Consider the following 21,709-nt stretch of genomic DNA (forward strand, 5'->3'; position numbering starts at 1 on the left):
GTTCTGAATTGTAAAATACAACAGATGCTCCATGTGGAAGACAGAACCAAAACATTTATTCAGACACCAGAAAGCCAAATCCATCATAATATTTTCACAGTAATAATGCAGAGGACAACACCAGCCCCAAGCCTTCCCCTGTGAGGCTTTTCACAAACCACCTCCATCAAACAAATCCCAAGCAGGCTCTTTCACACGATCCAGCTGCCTGCTTGCCTGCATCCTTCCTAGCCCTGACTGCTCTTATGACCACCTTCCTCTCAGCTCTGCTCTAGCTCCATCTCTTTCTGTTCCACCTGTTCAGCAAGCTCCTCCCACCACAGACTTGCATGTGACCCAGGCAGGTCACATGGGCCTGTTAACGAATGGGAAAGATCTTCCCATTTAAATTACCATTACAAGAAGGAAATGGTAAACCACTCCAGTGTCTCTGCCAAGAAAGCCCCAAATGGGGTCAAGAGAGTTGGTCAGGACTGAAACAACTGAACCAGGGCCTTTGCCTCCTTGGAGCCATGAGATGTGGCTCTAGGTTCTGACTCCTCTACTTACAGGTGTTGTGGTAGAAGGAGATAGAAACGATGAGGTGGGTGGTTACAGCCTGCCTGGCAGGGTCATTGAGAGGAAGGCCCAGGCTCCTGCCTCCCAGAATGCAATTGGAGTTGGAATCTCCTTTTGGTGAGCTGGAAGGGACAGCCAGGTGGGGGTGAGCATTTGTTCAAAAGGGCCAGCATCCTTATTTCACGTTTACCATATTCTTTCCATAAGTCAGAGGGTGGACAAACACTGTTTTCTCATGGCTGAAAATTAGCTCTCACTCAGTGGTATTTTCACCTGGCCATGTTCCTCCCCCTTGGGAAGGCCTCACCATGGTACGGAGGTCAGAGTCCGTGGAAGGGCCAGCCACGCTGGGGAGGCCTGCAGTGTAGTCATGGTGATGGCCTGTGTAGCTCCCACCTGAGCACCAAGTGATCCCTGAAGGTCAGAGGCTGGGGAGATCTGGGTCAGTGCAGGGAATGCTCCTGCTGGAGAAGGCACAGCCCCGGGAAGAAAGGAAATGAAGGTGTGAGCTGGAGACAGGAGAGGCCCTAGCCTACGGCTCCAGTTGGACTCCTCACGAGTCTTCTGGTATAGTTTTAGGGATGCTTGCCAGGGTTTTCATGGCTGTTTGCCAGGGTCAGGCTGGTCTTGATGTCTTCTTTTGTAAGTAGCCGTCACAGGGGGAGGCAGGGGGTGATGGGAAAGGGCCTTGAGGGATCTGGGGGATGTTGCCACGCACGGCTGCCCCACCTCCTCACCTTCAGTCTTTGTCTTCTTTCCTAGATGGTATTTGCCCCCAGCCAGCTCAGAGCTGCCCACCCTCCCTGGGAGACAGTGATGCCCCTCCCCAGCTTCCTGAGGGGCCTCTCACACCTTCAGTGGAGCCCTCCCCAGCGGAGCTGGATGACTCGGCTGATAGCAGCACCCTCCTTGTACCTCCGGACATGCCCCTGAGCGAGAGCAGGCCAGCAGAAACTCTGGGGGGCAGCCGCCCCAGCCTTTGCTCTCTCAATACCATTGTATAAAGGAGGGGTAAGCCGATAGCCTCCCGGTCAGAAATCATTGGAGCAATTGTTTGCACACAACTGGACAGAGAAACAGCTCCAGGCGCTGAGCTCCATCCGCTCTGCCCTCTCTCTTCCAGGCTGGCATCGCTCCCCCACCCCATTGTGCTGGGCTTGGTTCTGCCCTCACCATGCAATCACCACCTGGTTTATCATGTAAATAGGGACTGGGGCTGCGTGACAGGAAGGCCGGAGAATCCTCGTCAGGGAGGAAGAGAGGAAAGAATCTTGGGCAGCTTTGGTCCCTGCTCTTGGGTGGGGCTTGTTTTCCTTAGTCACGTTAGTCATGGAGGGAGGACAAGGCTCTCTGTGGTAGCACAAAGGCTGAAGCAGGGGGCTGGAAGGGGCAAGGTCTGCCTGCATCACTTGCTCCCATATAGCGCTTGGAGATATTTGCAGGACAACTACAACTAGGGTTGGCTGGGGTGTGGTGATGCCAGCCTGGGAGCTTAGGACCAGGTAGGCCCTGGGGGCAAGGGTATTGGTTGCCAGGGTTGCATCTCCATCTTGAAATGACAGAGAATGGAAGAAGGGAATCTTCAGGTTTGGCTTTGGAGGACTTGGATCCGGGGCCGTAGGTGCGGGGAATGCTTGGAGAGCCCTAGGTGTCAAGGCTGGTGAGAGCAGGCATGCTGGCCTCCTCAGGTTGCTGTCCAGTCTCCTCGCAGTGGGCTGAGCAAGCAGGGCAGAGAAGAGCGCAGCCCCGCCAGCCAGGACCTCAGAGCAGAGGGAGGAGGGGCCGGACGCCTGGTAGCTTTCCTGCGTCCCATGTGTTAGGATGTATTCCTGCATTCAGACCTGCTTGGGTGTGAGCAGATCAGAAGAAAGGAGAGAGTTCATTGGGAACTAGCCTGGTGATAGAATTGCTTCTCTACCAGGGTCTCACTGTACATTGGCCTATCGACTTTGGCAGGAGGGTGTGTGGCCGGAGGCCCAGTGGAGGCTGACCTGGGTTCACTATGAGAATCCAGGCTGCCTTTTGTACTCCCAGTCTGTGCAGAGCCTCCACATGTGACATCATGCCCTTGTGGGCCCCCCTAGCCTCGGCTGCCACCTCTGGAAACTGAGATCCTTTCTCCCACACTCAACCCTCTCTGCCTGTGAGCCCCTGAGGACCCTGCTTGGGGGAGTTGATGCCTTTTCTGATGCCTCTGGAAGAAGAGGCTTTGGCGGCAGTGGGCAGCAGGCAAGGGGGAGGGGCAGGGTTTTAGAAATGGATGGAGTTGCCTCCATCCAGGAGGGTTTTTCAGGGGACTGGAGAGCAGCCAAGAAGATGCATGATTTCTGCTGGTGTGGGCTTCAGACTGCTGGGTGAGGGGGCGGTGGGGAGCTTGGTGATGGGGGGCTCTTCCACTTTCCACTTAACACCAAGAGCATCATAGGGATGGGCCCCAGATGGTATTTTACTCAGACCCAGACCTCTCAGTATTTTCTCAGGCTCTTAGCCTGAGCAGTGTGATCTCTGGTGTCTGACCCTACCTGTCCCTCCCTTCCCCTTCCCTCTGATTAGTGGTTTACCTTGTTAGGAACCTTGGAGGGGGAGGGACTCGTGGATGGCTGTACCGTCTGTTTGTCTCCCGTCAAGTTGGGGTTAATGTCTCCCAGTGGCTGAAGGTTATCCAGGGTGGTGCACAGACAGCAGCTTGTGGTGGTTCACATGGGTGTAACATTTGGGGTTCTGTCTCCCGGTGCCCTGTCCCACCCTCCAAAAGGCCAGAGCCACCATGGCAGGTCCACCTTGGGAAGCCTGTCCCCACTCAGGGCATCGCCCATTTGGGCTTGTTCCTTCTTCCTCAACCACCATGGGCAGCGTGTTGTTGGTCATGAGCACTCAGTGCATGGAGGTGGGGTTTCTGTGCCTGGTGTCCTCTTGCTCATGCCCCGGTTTCAGGGACTCAGCCGGCTAGAGACAGACACAGACTGTGGACAACAGATGTGGCCCAAGTAGGAATAATAAAGCGGGTGTTGTGCCCTTTTGAGCACATCTATACGTTTTCTATACATTGTATGTACTGACCGTGTTTCCTTTAGTTTTCTACGAGTGATCGAGTGTGTGTGTGGGTGCAGGTGTGTATGTGTCCATGTGTGTGGGTGGATGCCCATGTGAGGAAGAAAGGCCTGGGATGGCTCTGCTAGGGAGCCTCCTTAGGAGGCTTGGAGCAAGCGCTGCTGGGTGAAACCACACTGGGCATTTCTTCCTTCCTTCCTTCCTTCAGCCACATTTCCTGGGGCCGGACCCAGCTTCCTTGTGGGGGCATTCTTCAGTCTCAGTTCAGTGATTCAGATACTGGCTTGTCCCCTCTCAGAGAAGAGGTGGGGACAGTCCCCGCAGCCCTTCCTTCCTTCCTCCCTGGATTCCTTGGTCACTTGTGGCTGTTCGCTCCTCCTGTTCCAGTGTGGATGGAGCCTGGTAGCTTTTCTCCTGCAAGTGTGTGTGAATGTTTTTAATTCCTTTTCTCTTTCTGTGCCCCTTGGGGGCTCCTGCCCTCAGCAGAGCTGGTTAGCAGCCACCTCGTGCCCCACGGCATTGGGAACCTGAGGAGGGGAAGCCTTGGCTGCTGCTGGGGATTCTTGCTCTCTGGGTCGGGGCAGGTCTGCTCTTATGGGGGGGAAGTGGTTGGTTGATGGGGGAGTGGTAGGCTTTCTGTTTTAAAGAATGGTGGCATCATTGCGCACTGAATCCCTCATTTTGGTCGTTAATCAAAGACAAAGCTTTTGTTGGTGTTTCCAGAATGTTATTGGCGGTCTGCTGGGGGAGAGAGAAAGGCTGTTTCAGAATGTGGAAGTGTCCTTCATCTCCTCACGGGCCTCTCCCTTGTATTTGTCCTGCACTCCCCCTTCCACCATCCCTCCCTCCCCCCAGGCCTTTGGGCAGATGGATTCTCTCTCATTTTTAAACCAGGAAGACACTAGGTGCACACTGCGCCAGCTGATCTCTAAGGTCCCTTCCAGAAATCAGTGCTGTGATCCACAGTAACCAAAGTGGAAGGAAACGTGGTCAGCTCCTCTGCTTTCAACTCCAGACCATTGGGGAACCCTCAGCAGGGAAGCCAAGGTAGTCTGCCCATGGTGGGCCTGAGGCCAGGCCTCCCCTGAGAGAGGCTGTTCCTTAGGGCCTGCAGGTAGAGCCTAGGCCAACACAGTTGTTTTTGAGAACCAGGCAAGGAACTGCTATGGACCCAGGGCCAGAGCTGAGATGTATTTCTACATGTTGGAGTATTGTAGGTAGTGAATCTCCCTTGTAGCTTTCCTCACCCCAACCCAGCCCCTCTGGTCATTTGTAGTCTTTGATAGAGACTTGTTCCTCACTTCTCTTAACACAATGCAGTGCCATTTGAAAACACTGGGATCTACATGTTCAGAAGCACTCAGGCAGGGGTATCTTGATTTTTTCACTTGATGAAGTGACTTGTTGTCAGTCCACACTGTGTTCTGGTGGCTTCAGCCCCTGAGCAGTCAGCCTCCAAACTTCTGCTCTGAGTCTGAGACAGTAGAGGCAGCATTTGAGGACTCTTCCCCCTCAAACACACACCCTGCAGCCACAGCCTGAGCCCCAAGGCCTGCTGAGGCCTTGCAAATTAGTGCCTTTCATTCCAAGCTGAGGCCTGAGGGCCTGGGCACCCGGGCATCCAGCGCAGCCTGGCCCTGCCCTGCCTGGCTCTCAAGTACCGCTCTGCTACCCTGAGCCACCCAGGGTGTGAAGGCAGGAGAGTGTATGGTGGGTATATCTCCATAGGACTGCCTCTAGGGTAAGGCTCCCAGGGGAACTCCAAAATCCTGTGACGGGTAGCCACTCATGGCCTCCAAACTGAGGGGGTATGTGACTTCTGTCTGTGAACATGTAAACCGCCCCCCCCTCCTGCCCAAGCAAGCTGTTCGGGTCTTATTCCCCATCCAGCCTTCTTTTTCAGAGTGAGGACTAGATTGTGCTTGGTGAAGTCCATATAGGAGCTTCTACATGGGTCGAGCCTGGGAGTCCAGTGTGCTTTCTGTCCACAGAAGATGCTTCCACATTACGTACACACTAGGTTAGAGTCCCTAGAGGTCGTCATGAAGCATGACTCTTAATGGGGAGGCTTAGGCCGTATGCCCATTGGTCCTCTTTTCACCCCCCTGAAAATGGCCACCCTCTGTAAGGATTTAGGCTCCAGGTTTGGCTGAGTACCTCACCTGGGGAGGGGAAGTTTGTATGGTCCGATAAGGGTGAGGGTCTTATCCTCTTCCCCACATGCCCTGCCTCCAAGACTCTTGTACAAAATGGACCTCTCCTCACTTCCCACTCTCCACCTGCCATGTCTCATGTTGGGGGGGTGGTGGAGAGCAAGAGGGCCATGCTGCTGCCCTCCCTTCTCCTGCCCTTGCGCCCGACCCCTGTGGAGCTGGTGACACTCAGCAGCTGTGGAGGAGGGTTTCTGGTCTTCTCTGCAAGGGCACTGTGGACATCCTGAAGACTTTCTCTCTTGCTTTCATGGAGGGGGTTTTAATTGTTTGGATTGTTTGTTTTTTGTTGTCCAGTTGGCACTAATCCTTTTGTCCTCCTCAAGATGCTGTGAGAACTGTGTCATCTAAATGCCAAATAAATTTGTGTTCTGGCCACAACACTGTACTCATTATTTTGTCCCAGGACCTTCAGAAGGCCAGGGAAAGCAGGGTTTGTGGGTGGGAGGGATCGTGGGTACCATCTTTGGCACAGTCCATAGAGGCACTGCCTGAGAGACCCTCTGGTTGCTGGGCCATAAACTGGACCAGGTGGAATGAACAAACTAGCTCTCAGACTATGCTCTGTTGACCCTTGGGGAACTCAGTCTCCATGATTGCTGATATTTCTATGGCACTCAGAGGCTTATGAATCACCTAGCTAACCACAACCCTGTGAAGTAGGTTCTTATTTTACAATTCAGGATACTGAGGTTCAGAGGGTACCTGGTAGAAGCAACTAGGTGAGAGTTGTGGCCAGTCTCCTCCCACCCAGGGCATCACATTATGTTTAGAAATGAGTGTGACACCTCTTGGACTCAGGTCTTTCATCCCTGGGCATAGGGAGAGGAGTACAACAGAGAATTAGGATTTTAGAAGGAAGGAACCCTGAAAAGCAGTCCCCGCTAGCATGAGTGAATGAGTCATTTGTTAAGCACATGATGTGTGCCTAGCCCTGTGCTAAGTAAGTATTGAGGGTCCAGATATAAAAGTCCCCTGCACTAGAGGAGTTTGCATTCCAAAAGGGGAGAAATAAGACAGGGGAGCGATGACCAATGAGGGATGTTTTGCTTTGTCAAGTTCCTGGCTTAGGGGGAAGAACATGACAGCTAAGTTCAAGAATTGGAATGAGTTGGTGGGACTGGGGAAGCAGATCCTGTTAAAGTTGTGGGGAGGATAGGAGAAGGATGGGGGGAGGGGCAGGGGAAAAGTGTCTTCCCTCAGGTAATTATTTCCCATTTATCCTGTATGTAACCTGCCTCCTTTTGTATCTCCAGTGCTTAGCCCAGTGCCTGACACATGGTAGATATTCAGTAAATGTTGATTGATAGGAAAGGAGACTCTCTGCCAACTGGGACCTTCCAGTGGAAGTGGGAACAATTGGACCTTAAAAGCTAGATAAAGTTTAACAGAGATGTGCAGGAAGGTGAAACTCTAGGCAGAGGAAATGGCACTCACCAAGGCAAGGTAGAATAAGGTACTTCAGGGCAAGGTCTGTCTCATTTTTGTCTCAATATCCCCATCTTCTAATACCTAACAGACTATGAATACCTGCTGGTTGGTTGGTTGATTAAAGAGAGCTTATGTCAGTCCAGTTTGGCTGAGAGTAGGAGCTCCCTGAGGGTGAGGATTGTTTATTGTCTTTCTTTGTACCCTCAGCCATTAGCACAGTACCTGGTACATAGTAGGTGCTTAATCAATGCTTGTTGACTTCATCATGTATTGACTTGAGAAGGCTGGATAAGGCCATATTGTTAAGTACCTTAAATGCCAGGCAAGAGAGTTTGGATTTCATTTGGTAAACTCTTGGAGTGACATGACCAGATGGATGTGTAAGTCTGGCAGCAAAAGGAAGGATGGACTGCAAAGGAAAAAGTGGAGGCGGGAAGAACTATTAGGAGGAGATGACAGTAGTCCAGGTGGGTGGTAATGAGGGCCTAGGCTGGGGCAATGACCGTGAGATTAAAGAGGAAAGGAATGGATCGGAGAGGCATTGATTGCGGAGGTGAATGATGGTGCTGAATATAGCCAAGCTTTGCTGATGTTAACTCAGGGATGCTCAGGAGGAGGAACTGTCAGCCTGGATTGTTCTGGGTTGGGGAAACTGCAGAGGGGTGCAGCAGAGACTCACTTGGTCCAGACAGGGAGTCATTGGAGGCTTAGAAGCAAAGGCTTTGAGCAGTCGGGACAAGATGGGTGAGATGTACTCAGTGGCTCCTCCAGACCTGGGAATCTACACTCCCTGGTGTTCATGCTCTCCTCAATTATCCTTTCTACCCAAACCTTCTGGCAAGTGATGGAGTGGGGACTCTAAATCCCAGTCTTATAGGTATAGAACTGTTCAAGGAACACAAGAAAAATGAGCCCTCTTCCCTTCAGGAGCGTGTGTGTGTGTGTGTGTGTGTGTGTGTGTGTGTGTGTGTGTGTGTGTGTGTGTGTATTTTCTTGGGAGTGTCATAGTATCTGGGTTCTTAACCTGGTGTGTACCTAGTTTCCTTTATATTTTATTTGATGCATTCCAAAATGTGATTCTGAGAAGGGGTCCATGTGCCAGAGGCATCCATGCTACAAGATAGGTGCAGATCCGTTGTTAAAGCCACAGAAGTCTAAGTTTTCATCTACACGATGACCCTAGATACATTTGAAAACCAGGATATCGTTAGCGTCATGTCTCTCCCAGGCATCTTTCAGGCCAAACTAAATCCTTCAGTAAATTCTCCATTGGCAAGGTTGCAAGCCCCCTCACCAATCCTGGTTGCCCTCAACAGAATCCTCTCCAGTGTGATGCTGTCTGTCCCAAAGTGTGGAGTTCAGGACTGCACCCAGTGCTCCAGGTGTGACCAGTGACCAGCGTGAGCAGAGGAATGAGTCACCCCACAAGGCTGACTTCATCACTTGTCTGTGTCTGAGTGAATTGGAGTAGTTTTGGGAAAAGCCATGGGCCGTGTCTCCTCCTGTCTCTCTGTTGTAAGAATCAGTTCTGATGCCAAACAGAACCCAAGGGAAGGTTTTCAGGAGAGGAGCCTCAGGATGAAGGAGCATAGGAGATGGAGTCTGAGACCTGACTTAGTCACCAACTGGCCTTGAAACATTGGCCAAGTTATTTTGATTAAGCAGTTATTAAGTGCCTAATAATGTCAGCTAGCATTTCATTCTGAGGTTTGTAAAATGTCTTACAAGCATCTGATTTTACCTTCACAACAACTATGGGAGAGAAGTGCTATTATTGTCTCCAGACTGACCAAACTCCCCCCGACCCCCACGCTGGTCCTCAGGGATAAGTCATCTGGGAAATAGGGAGGCAGGAGACTGACAAGAGAAGTGAGTGGGATGGAAGGGGACCTGGACAGATTCCATGCAGTAGAAGGCTTTGTTGAAAGAACTGGGGATGTTTAGAAGAGACACAATTTAGGAGAAAACGTGACAACTAAGTCATTATCACTCCGATTGTGCAGATGAGACAGGTGAGTTCCAAATTGGATTTACTACTAAACAGATAAAGCTAGGTGGCAGTGATTAAGAGTGCTGGACTTGGAGTCAGGAAGACCTGGGTTCAGATCCCACTTGTCCACTGTGTGATCCTGGACAAGACCATTGACCTCTCCCATGCTCAGTTCCCTCATCTGTAAAAGGAGGACAATGATACCTCCCAGGGTTATTGTAAGGATTAGTCAATGAATAAACATTTGTTATTGTTATCTTACATATAATACATATAATAGTAAGAGTTAATAAAGCATTCTTACAAGTGCCTCCTATATGTCAGGCACTGTGCTAAGGGTTGGGGACACAAAAAGAAGCAAAAGACAGTCCCTGCTCTCAGGGAGCTCCCAGTCCAATGGGAGGGGAGGGACAGCAAGCAAACGAAGTCATGTACAGTATAAATAGGAAATAACTAAGAGAGGAAAAGGGACTAGAGTTAAGAAAGTCTGGAGAAGGCTTTCTGAAAGGTGGGATTGTAGTTGGGACCCGAGGAACCTGGGGATCCAATGAGAGAGCACTGGTATAGGGCTCTGAAAACCTAAAAGTACAATGTAAGTACTGTGCTGCTGTGGTTGTTGAGGAGGATGATGGTTGGGGGGGTGATGATGGTGAGGGTGGTGATGATGAGGTTTTTTGTTGTTGCTATTGGTGTTACCAGTCTGCTCAGCCCAGGGCCCACACCTGAAAAAGAAAAGACTTGGAGGGAACATGGAGGTTCATTGAATGCTTGGTAGCTGTCCTCGGGAAAAGGGATTTGCTTTGGTTGTCTTGAACCCTGAAGGCAGAATCCAGAGAAATAGGCTGAAGATAAAGGCCACTTCTAGCTCAGCATCAGAAAGAATTTCTTACTAATTTTGGGCAGTGGTGAGATGTGTTGAGTTGCCTAGGGAAGGAATGAGGTGCTCATCATAGGAGAGCTTCGAGTTTAAGTTGGATGACCTCTTACTTGAGATATTGTCTGAGGGATTCATATAGTAGGGGTGTAGGTGGACAACAGTCCTTTCCAACTTCTGTGATTCACTGGGAGTGGGGGTGAGACAGCAGCTGGTAGATTTTGGTTTGATTTAAGGAAGAATTTTCTGGTAGAGTGTCTGTCAATGGAATGAGCTGCCTCGAGAGGCAGTGAGCTTCCCATCTCTGCTGTGTCATCTTTGAGTAGGGGTTCAAAGACCACTGTGAGTGGATGTTGTGGAAGGAAGGCCTGCACAGGTATGGGAAGGATTAGCTATGAGGTCTCTTCCAGCTATAATTTTCTGTTTCGCTGCTCTGTGACACTCCAGTCATACTATTGTTTGGAGTTGAGTTTCCCTGGGGTCTAGACTAGGTCTGCCTCTGATGAGACCAGGCTCCCTCCCCAAGGACTGGGCTAGCCCCCTGCCTGCCCCTGGGATCCAGCTGCCTGAGAAACCAAACCTGTCAGCCTGATGAGAGAAGAGGCTCAAAGGATTGTCCAGACTGGGTCCTCTGGGAGCCTGGCTGGGCTCTGGGCTTAGGGAAGAGACCAGTCTCTTAGCAACACACTCAGGAGGCAGCTGGAAGAGTCTTATATGGGAAAGCCCTGAGTTTGAGTCTGGGTCCTGTCCCTTAACTGCTGTGTCTCAGCCTCAGTTTCCCCATCTCTAAAGTGCAGAGGACCCTTCTGCTCTCTTCCTCCCTGGGTTGTTGCAGGTTAGCTTTGTAAACCTTCAGTGCTATTCTGACTGAGTTAGTCCCAGGTCTGCTCTTCAGCCCACCCTTTCCTGCTGGCTTTTTGTTGTCTCAGGTCTTTACACTGAAGCCCCTGGAATCTCTCTCCTCCCCCAAACCAACATTCTGGAATACGAATCATGGACTTAAGAGTTGGAAGAAATTTCAGAGGTCAATTAGTCCAACCCTCTGCCTGATGTAGTTGTCAGCTGGACTGAACTGGCCTCTAACTTGTGGGTGGCTAGAGCTGAACAGAGCAGGCAAAAGACAGGAGAGTCAGGAAACAAACAGAAGTTCGATTTCAAAGGGAGGGAAGCAGTTGGCTAGCAAGGAGGTATCTAGACACATGTGCCAGGGCCCCGTCCCTACTTGGGGAGTCCAAGGCAGTGTGGGGAGATCTTAATTATTATACCACTGAGAGCTGAGTGAATTGTAACCCTGATAAGGAAGAGTGATAGCCACAATGAGACAAGTCTGATTCTTAGTAGGGTTTCACGACCAGATCATGGATACAGCAGTTGTCTGAACTCAGAGGACACTTGGTGATGGTCAAAGCTATACAATAATTACATAATTTTGCCAGAGGGTGAGATCATCCAGAGGGGGAGTGCAAAGGATTGTTGTTATGCCAAGCTCAGGGCACAGACTGCTTGCTTGACCTTAGCTCTGGAAAACAGGGTGTCTCCTAAAATCTTGACGTAGGCATGCACTGCTATCAGGCCCGGAACCCTGGACAGCTTGCTGAAGGAAGTGAATAAATGAATACCGAGATGTCAGAGAGATTCCTAGAATCTTAGAGTAGGAAGGTCTAGCCCACCTCCCACCCCCAAAGGATGAATAAGCTTCTGCCCATCATGTTCATATTGTCATCACATCCCAAAGTGAAGAAGACCATGTGTTCATCACTCCCAGATACAATCCAGATCCATTTTTGGAAAATGAATTCTTGGGCAATGCTTCCTGATGCTCAACAGAATTTGCCCCCCCCCCCCCCCCCCTGTAACTGATGTTGGTGACTGGTTCTCTATGGATTCAAGTCTAATGAAACCCTTCCAAAAATTGGAAGACAGCAACATGTGTACTTTCTATCTTCTCTGGGCAGTGGACAAAGTGCTGGGGCTGAAGTCAGGTAGACCTGTGTTCAAATCCGGTTGCAGACACTTGGTAACTCTGTGACCCTGGGCAAGTGGCTTAACCTTGTCTGCCTCATTTTCCTCAACTCTAAAATAGGGACAGTAACAGCACCTACCTTGTAGGGTTGTTAGGATCAAACGAGATAATATTTATATCACTCTTGGCACAGTGCCTGGCACATAGTAGGAGCTTATTCCCTTACCCTTCCCTTTCCAGATTTTGTGTTCTAAGTTCTTTAAACAGATGCTCCTAGGGCATCTATTTAAGGATATCACTATTGAATTTGCCCTCTGGACACTCCAATAAATGATGATGTGATGGTCAGAGAGAAAGAACTCTCTCACTTCTCTCATGCCTGATGCTAAACTTCTACCATTGTAGTCCAAGTCACAATATTGTTGGTTACCATATGGAGGAGTGGATGACAGAGTTGGTCTTGGAACCATGAAGACCTGGATTCAAGTCTTGCTTCTGATGTATTCTGACTATCTATCTCTAAGTGCTCTAGGTAACTACCAGAATAAGAAGTTACAGAAAAAGAGCCAACCTATACTGGGAGAGAAGATCTCCTCATTCCTCATATTGTCCCAAGCATAGGCCCTATTCTCTTAAATGCAAAATAATTTCTGAGGAGATGGATAAGGGATCAAGATTGATTTCCTGTAGGAGATGGTGCTAGGGCTAAGCCTCAGGCTTTTAGTGTTAGTGGATGGAGTTCCTTGTCCAGGAGCTCCCCAAACCAATGGAATCACAAAGCCAGTCTCTATCCTTATCCCATATGACCCAACAAACTATACTGAGCATGCAGTCTCCAAAAGTCCCCAGGCATCTTCCATATCAATAGCCTTTTAGCCAAGTCCAACCCACGTGATGCTTTTACTGTTGATCTATTGAAACCAAATGAAGGACTTCACCCTGATTCCTCTTAAATGTCATCTTGTTAGACTCAATCCAGTGTTTTTCTCTATTGGATCCCAAGACCATTGGACAGTTTGTTCACTTTCCCTCCCACCTTTATTTCAAGACCATAAGGGCATTGCGGATATTTTGAAGGGTAGAGTGTGGCATGGAGAGAGAAAGTAGAACTTGGGTGAGCGCCTGATAGACCCAGACTATTTACTGTATTTCCCTAGACTCAGAGCAGTGAGAATTCCCTTCAGGATAAATCCAGCCTGCCTGGGAGATGAAGCAATTCTCATTTTGTCTTTTTTTTAGTTTTGAGGGGAGAAGGAGGGTCATTGGTTAGTCAACCTTGGCATTCTACAGCATTCAGTTACCAGTGAAGCATTTGTGTTTTAGAAAGCTTTCCACACAAGTGCAGAGATGGGGAAGGCTTAGTGAGGGTGGGGAGTGGGGAAAGGGGAGAATGGATGTTAGTAAAGCAGAGGAGGGAGAAGAAATCTAATCTTTTCTTCCCAAGCTTGCACAGGTCTACAATAGAGCAAGTTAGGGACCGTTTGTCTCCCCAGTGTTTTGTCTATCTCATGAGCAGACAGTGCCCACCTTGGAGTCTCTTAGATGTGTGACTACAGGGAAGTCATAATTTCTCTGAGACTCATCTGTAAAGTGGGGGAAAAATCTGTAGTGCCTATGATACGGATTTGTTGTAAGGATTGAGCAAGATGGTGTATGTAAAGTGCTTGTCATGTCACTGTTACTGCTGGGTTTCAATCCTGACGGATACTGTGTTTGGGTGACTATAGGGTTGGTTCCTACCTCTCAAGGCTGTTGGGAAGCAAGTGCTGAGATGTGTCCAGAATGGAGCTGGAGTTAACTTGAGTCAGCTCCTGAGAGTCAATAGTTAAATTTTCATCGTGAGCATTTACACCTGAGAAATCTACAAACTCCAACAGCCACAAATCAGGACCTTATTTATCATTTTGTTGATTCTCTAGCCTTGAGAAAGTGATGGAGAAAATGAGGATTTAAACAATGAACATTTAACAATGAAGATTTAAACTTCATTGTGTTGCACAGACGTTTTCCCCCTGGAGAGCCACTTGTTAAACATTTACCAGCCTTATGTTGGTCCCTGCTTCACTGCTTTCAGGGAGCTATGCTTGGGTTCAAGTGGCTTCTTCCTTTCCCAACATAGACTAAAATCCATCTATACCTTAAGAGATAGTCTTCCAGAGTTACTGTGGCCTCAGAAAAATTCATGATGGTCAAGCCTCTGGTGATAAAGTGACATAATGATAATAATTATTACTATAATTAGAGACAGAATAGTACAGAGGATAAAAACATGGCCCTGGAGCCAGGAAGAGCTGAGTTCGAGTCCTGACCCTGACATACACTGGCTATGTGATTCAGGGCAAGTCAACCCCTCAGTACTGTATTCAACTCTCTGAGTTCCCTTTTCAGAGAAGGGGTCCATCTGCATTGGCGTTTCTGCATCTGGGAGTTCCTCATATCAGTGAAATCACAGACCAATCACTGGCCATGATTATTGGAGGGAGGAAGACCTGGGTTCCAACCTTACCTCTGACATTTACTAGCTGTGACCCTGGATAAGTCATTGAACTAAGCCTCACTTTCCTCATCTGTAAAATAGGGATGTTGATACCTGCAGCACCTACCTCATAGTGTGCAGATTAAACCTGAGAACACTGGTAAAGTGCTTTGCCATCTTTAAAAGTCCATGCCAATGTCAGTTGTGACTATCAGTTACACATGTTTTCATGCAGCCAGGGTAGGGCAAAAGCACACACAGATTTTTCCTCTCATTTAAATGATAAAATATTGAGTTGAAAAAGGACCAGATATACGTTTCTTTTCTGGTAGAGCTTGGAGGTAAACAGTGGGATTGTTTCTCCCAGTGAAAGCATTCTCCATAAGTGACATCCCATCCTCATTGATCGGGATGTATGCATGTATGTGCGTGATGGGGAGTGGGGTTACTCGAATCACTGACAAAATTTATCCTGAGAATTAAAGACTTTTTTCCCCTGGAAATTGAGAGAATTCTTCATCAAGCACATGTTACTCCAGAGCAGCAAAGAAGACTCTTACAGTTGTACTCAGTTTTGTTTTTTGTGGAAAGAACTCATTAAAAAAACTGAAACCCAACAACATATCATAGTATTTTAGGTGGACTGGGCAGGAAATTGTCAGCCTTATTTATAGGTGATGGTGATGACGACGACGACGGTAACAGACACTATAGCACTTTAAAATGTGTCAGGAGCATTCCAGACAAGATCTCATTTTGACTCCCAACAACCTCATGATGTGGAAAATACAAGACTCTTCATCTGACAGTTGAGGAAATAACTTTCTGAGCCCAGGGGGCTTGTCCAAGGTCAGCCAGTTAGCAAACAGCAGAGGTAGAACTCCAACTCCATCTTCCTGATGTTAAGACCTGTAGCAATGTCCCCCACACTGCCTCTGATGCTTGCTCCCTGTGTGGCTTTGGGCTAGTCACATCACCTCACTGGGCCTCAGTTTCCTCCTCTGAAAAATGAAGGGGATGCACTAGATGACTTCTGAGGTCCATTCCAGCTTAGAATCCTGTGATCTCTGACATGGATGGGCTTTTGCCAAGCATCCTGTCACTGGATCATAAGAATTAGAGCTAGAATGAACCTTCAGACATCATTTGGTCTATTCCCCTGATTCTTTGGATGAGGAAACCAACACTCAACTGGGAAAAGTGACTTGCTCATGGTCACATGACTAGTTTGTAGGAAAGCCAGGATGTGAACTCACATCTTTTTTGTTCCAGATCCAATGCTCATGTGGTGACATATGTCATATCTGAATGATAGATTCCTTGTACTTTGTATGGCAATCCAATGATTCCTCCTTCCCCCCATCCCCAAGCTCAACTCTCTAGGGCCTTCTTCATGTTTCAAGCTGACATGATTTTCCATTGTTTCTAGATCTCTGTATTCCACACCTCTTGTTTGACACAGACAACAGAGTTTTATTATTCTCCCAAATCTTCTTCTTCTTCTTTTCCTTCTCCTCCTTCTTTTCCTCCTCTATCTCCCTGATAATGTGGTCACCCTACTTGATGGGGCGACGAAGACCATAAGTTTAGAGTTGGGATTCAAAGCCTCCCTTCTCTTGAAGCCTGTCATAAAAATACTGTCAACACTGTTCAAAGGCAAGCAACTTTGAGGACTTTTCCATATCCCAACCAGGGCAGCTGGGATAGCTTCCAGAGGCCAGAGGAGGATAGCACTTTAGTAGGAGAGGACCTCAGTTGGAGAGTTCTCTCTCTAGTGACTGTGGAAAAATAAGGTACATTAATGCACTGTTGGTGGAGCTGTGAACTAGTCCAGCCATTCTGGAAAGCAGTTTGGAACCATGTCCTCAAAGTTGTCAAATTGTGCTTATTTTTTGACCCAAAAATACCACTACTAGATGTATGTCCCAAAGATCTCACAGTAAGAGACAAAGGATCCGTATGTACCAAAACTGAAAATTAGAGACCAAGGTGAGTGTCCATCAGTTGGGGAATGGCTGGGCAAGTTTATGGTATATGAAAGTGATAGAATACTATTGTGCTCTAAGAAATGATGAAGGGAATGGTTTCAGAGAAAATTGGGATGGGGTCAGGGAGCAAAAACAGAACAGTTGATATAGTGACAACATTATTGTAAAGCCAAGAAATTTTAAAGGACTTAGAAATTCTGGTCAACACAATGACCAACCATACTTCCGGATGAAACATGCTACCCACCTCCAGCTAAAGGGGATTCAGAGTACAGATAGAGGAATACATGTGTATTAACAGGGTTTGTTTTCCTTGTTTTCTTAGTGAGGAGAGAGGTGGGAAGGAGAGAATTTGGAAAGGAAAATAAAGTTGATATATATATATATATATATACATATATATTTTACAAAAGAATCCTTTCTATAATATCCTTTCCAAGTACCCCAACCTCTTGAGGACCTCCAGTGAGGGGGAGCCCCATTCCCTCCTGAAGCTGCCCATTCCACTGTTGGATAATTGTGAAGGAATTTTTCCTGGCATTAAGCTTAAAACTGCCTCTCTTCAAACTTCCTACTACTTGATCCCAGCTGTGTCCCTGGGATCAAGCAGAACAAGGCTAGTCCCTCTTCCAGGTGATACCCTTCCAAACATTTAAAGTCTTCTCTCCAAGCTAAATACCCCCATTTCCTTTGACTGGTCCTCATTTATAATATGTTCTAGGAATAAGAATAGCTAGTGGCTAGCGTTGGCCGAGGGAGAAGCTTCTCAGTGACTCATCACCCGCCCTCTTAGCTCTCTCCTTCCCCGCCTTCCCTCGCTGGCCCTCTCACACATGCACTCCCTGGAGATGGCGGCGGGGGACTCGGACTGCTGGGACCTGGACACATTCCTGATGGAAGAGCTGGTGTGGGAGGTGGGGGCATGGCAGGAGGGGACCGCTGGGAGGGTGGGGTGAGGATGACAATGTCAAGGAAAGCTGATGATGTAGAAAAAAACCCGGCAGAGACAGAGATAAGACCAGTAACAAAAATTTCAGAAAAGAAGAAAATAGAGAAAGTCAAAAAGAAAGGACAGCAGCAGAAGAAAAGACAAAAAAATAAGAAAAGGTCAAAAGAGTGAAGAGCTTGCCCTAGAAGAACAATGAGCAGATACATTTTAGCTAAAGAAAGTACAGGAAGAGGCAGACCTTGAATTACCAAAAGAGACTTTTGGTGTTAATAACATAATCTGCAGTACAGATGCCATGAACCCATCTTCTAGAGATGACTTCACAGAGTTTGGCAAGTTCCTAAAAGATAAAACTATATACAGTGTGAAACATTTCTCTATTCTGCTAGTGTCTTGGAAGCCTGAGTTGGAGATGTGTATTTCATTGGAAATTCATTTCTTGAAAAAGATGACCAATTCATTGCACAGGAAAACTGAAAAGAGGAAAGCTCAGTCCAGCCCCACCTCTCTCCACCCGAGGTTCCCCATTCTCCCCATTCTCCTCTTCCTGAAAGGAGGGAGAGTTGAAGGCTACAATGGAAGATGATCTTGCAGATTACAGGGATGACAGTGGAGGATGATGGAAGACTTTGAAGACTTTCAAGTGACATTTCATCGTCTTCTGTTGCTCAAAGTCACTTCAACATATAGCATAATTTTCTTTCCTTTCAGTGCTGCTAAATGCTACAATCAATAGTGCAGTAACTCTGTGCTAGTTACTTAACCCCTTCACACTTAGATGCTAACACAATGGAGAACTTAGTTCCTGTTGCCAAGGGGTTAAAATCGGAAAACTCAGTTGTTAATAAATCACAATAAAAGAAATCCCAATAATGTCATTGTTGCTATCTAGTTCCAGGGCATCAGAGTCACTAAACTGGAAAAAGGGGCAACATGAGGAAAAAAAAGTGTAGCATTTACCAGAGCCATTCAGTAATTCAGTAATACAGTCGTGGCCATACCTCACTGAACTAGTTCATATCTTGTCAACAAAGGTTGTTTGCAACAAGGAGGTGTGAGTGTACACCTGGCATCGACATTGCTTTGGCTTAAGGTGGAGTGTGAGGATTTTAAAAATCCGTTGCACAGAAAAGCAGTTTATTTCAGAGTAAGGATACTGCTCATTTGACATTTTAAAAAATTATATGCCTCAAAACCTTGAAGCTGAAGAGGTAATGTTTCCATTACCGAACAGGACAAAATCCAGCTTGTGAGGTCTTGAATGTTTAAGCAGTCTAGTTTATATTACTGGAAAATTTTGACTGATGCTGCTCTTGGGGATGTGTGTGGCTCTTTACCTTTTTATTTGCTTGATTTGAAAGGTCTGAGAAACAAAACCTCCTTTGTTCTCCAAGGCTGAAATAGAACAACTTTCACCGGGTTTGGCATCTCCTTTCCTTTACAAATAAGCTTAGCAAACTGCAGTTACTACAGTTTGGTAAATTGTTATATTAACAATTATGACATCTGCAACATTTTATAAAGCAACTAAGTTAATAAAATCACTGTTGTGAAGACTTCAAAATGAATAATAGCTACTATTTATATAAGATTTGCGAAGTGCTTTCCACATTAACTCATTCAATCCTCACAACAATCCTATAAGGTAGTAAACCCCATTTACAGATGAGGAAACTGAGGTGCAGAGAGATTAAATGTCTTGTCCAGGGTCACACAGCTAGAGGTATCTAAGACAAGATTCTGAATCATATTTTCCTGTCTCCAAGTCCTTCACTCTATCCACTGCCCCACTTAGCTGACTGGGGGAGCTAGGGGAGGGTTTCCAGTTCTCTTCCCCATTCTAAACCTCTGGATGACCTCCAGCCTGTCAATCTACTATTTAAGATGGGACATTTAGAACTGGAAACAAAACTACCAAGACAGAAGCTCCATGGTGAATGGTGGAAAGAGTTCTAGTAATGGGAGTCAAGAGTCCTGGATTTGAATCCTGTCTCTGATATTGTGACCTTATGCATTTGTGGCACAGGTTGAATGAATGGTCTCCTATAACTCTGAGACTTCCTTTGAGGTCTTCTTCCTTCTCTGGACCTCAGATCCCAGGTCTTTGAGGGGATGGTTATTAACCTCCCTCCCTTCAACGACTGACCTTCTATAGTGTTCTGTGCCATTCTGACTTTAGTATAATCAGAGTGAACACTTTTTTGGGGGCTTGAGGGAAGCAGACCTTCTAGGATCTCTGGGTTCTCTGTCCTGGGATGATGAAAACTCGGCCTAGTTTCCAGATTTCCCAGTGCACCTGCACTTCAGTACTATGGAGAGCTCCCAACCCCCATCTGGTCACCTCCAGAGGGCACCCCTGGCTAAGAGTTTCCTGGGGAGTGTCCAGGCCAGTGTTCCTGTAGAGAGGTCATTCCAGTCCTGTCCTGTAGGTGACTTCCTGATTGGGGTGTGTGTGTGTGTGTGTGTGTGTGTGTGCGCGCGCGTGCGTGCGTGCGCGTGTATGTGCAATTGCCAGCTTTGTGAGTCCTAGTGTGAGCTCCTAGTCACTGTGGTAATCCTGTTTTTTCCACAGATCTGAGTAATATTCCTTCCCCTGCACAGCCCTGAGTCCTTTCCCCCTATTTACTTTCCATTCACCCCTACACCCCAAACCTTCTTGTGACCCTGACATCCTTTAAGGTAGTGGAAGCAGTCCTGGAGTTGGAATCAGAGAACCTGGTTGCACTACTGCCTTGGGCAAATCACTCCTTCTCTGAGCCTCAGTTTTCCCATATGTGAAAGGAAGGATATAGATCAAATCATCCCTAATATCCCTTTCAGTTTTGAAACCGCTGGGTCTTCCCTCTCTTTCCTTCTCTTTTATGGAAAGAGCCCTCTGCATTCTTCTGCTTCATCTCTCCTCCCTCCTCAGCATCTGACTTCTATCCCCACAATAATATTGAAACAAGCTCGGCTTCCCACTTCAGGACCTTTCTCCCCTGCCTCAGGGCACAGTTTCATCCTGCAGCTCTAGGCTCGAGTTAATTACCGCCTCCCCCTCCTCCTAGGGATCCCTGCCCCGCCCCTCAACTAGGTTCTAGGGCACCTCCTTCTCCTGACTCTCCCACCTGTCTGGAGCATCCTCCGGACCCTGCCCAGTAGATGAAGTTGACAATTAGCTCCTAATGGCCAGATTCAATGGATGTTTTCTCACCCCACATCTTTGACCTCTTGGACAGCATCAAAGTTGAGGGTAGGGAGGAGGAGAGGACTTTAGAACAGAGAATATCAAAACTGAGAGGGGTCTTAGAACATGGAGTGCTGGAGCTCGGAGGGGCCCTAGAACTGAATGTCAGAGCTGGGAAGGGCCTTAGAACATGCAACGTCAGAGCTGGGAAGGGAGCATAAATCTTAGAATGTCCCACCTGGATGGATCTTAGGATAGAGAATGTCAGAGCTGGCGATGGAGGTACCCAATCAACAACCATTTAGAACCTTAGAACATAAAAAGTCAGAGCTGGGAGAGGGGTCTGGAGTACCTTAGAACGGAATGTCCAGAGTTGGAAGAGACCTTAGAAATCACCTTGTCAAAAGTGTCACTGCAGGTGGACGGGTCCTTCATAAATATTCACTAAGGCCCAGGGATCAGTGTCTACCCGGCAGGAGCTTACCTTATGCTGTCAGGACACACCCTCTACAAAGAACTAGACTGCAGAGCAGGGAGTGATGGGGCCAAAGGAGGGGGTGGGGCAGAGAAACGGAACCCTAACCAGGGGTAGGGAAGAGCAGGGTATTCATCATTGGCCCAAGTGGCACCTGAAGGAAGTTGGACAGGAAGAGAAGAATTCTGAGAAGCCGGGACAAGTTAGTGGCAGAGAAAGGGCTAGACCTCTGCCAGCTGCTCGGCTCCCCACTCAGGACCTTTCTCCCCTGCCTCAGGGCACAGTTTCGTCCCGCAGCTCTAGGCTGGAGTGAATTACCGCCTTCTCCTCCTCCTGGGGATCCCTGCCGCTCCCCTTAATTAGGTTCTAGGGCACCTCCTTCTCCTAACTCTCCCACCTGACTGGAGCATCCTCCGGACCCTGCCCGGTTGATGAGGACTTCCTGGGGCCGCTCCTTTCTCCTTTCACTCTCGCTTGGGGAGACTGCTCAGTTGGCGGCTTTAACGCCCTGGGGCCCCGCCTGAGGCCGGTGTGCAGGACGGGCGGACTGAGGCTGGGCACCCCAGGAGGGGAGGAGT

The 21,709-nt window shown here is 48.0% G+C and overlaps 1 protein-coding gene and 1 pseudogene across 6 annotated transcripts in view; both read left to right on the forward strand.

Annotated features, from left to right (window-relative positions):
• The window catches only part of DGCR2 (DiGeorge syndrome critical region gene 2), a 90,191-nt gene extending 83,991 nt beyond the window's left edge, over positions 1 to 6,200 (forward strand). For all 6 annotated transcript variants that reach the window (XM_072599829.1, XM_072599830.1, XM_072599827.1 and 3 more), the window contains one exon: positions 1,321 to 6,200. In XM_072599829.1, coding sequence (XP_072455930.1) covers positions 1,321 to 1,562 — 242 coding nt within the window. In that variant the 3' untranslated portion in view covers positions 1,563 to 6,200. The remainder of the gene's footprint in view (positions 1 to 1,320) is intronic.
• A 10,701-nt stretch (positions 6,201 to 16,901) lies between these two features.
• On the forward strand, positions 16,902 to 21,686 carry LOC140498987 (eukaryotic translation initiation factor 3 subunit J-like; annotated as a pseudogene).
• The last annotated feature ends 23 nt before the right edge of the window (positions 21,687 to 21,709 follow it).

Source organism: Notamacropus eugenii, chromosome 4 (genome assembly GCF_028372415.1).
Source record: "Notamacropus eugenii isolate mMacEug1 chromosome 4, mMacEug1.pri_v2, whole genome shotgun sequence".
NCBI classification, from domain to species: Eukaryota; Metazoa; Chordata; class Mammalia; order Diprotodontia; family Macropodidae; genus Notamacropus; species Notamacropus eugenii.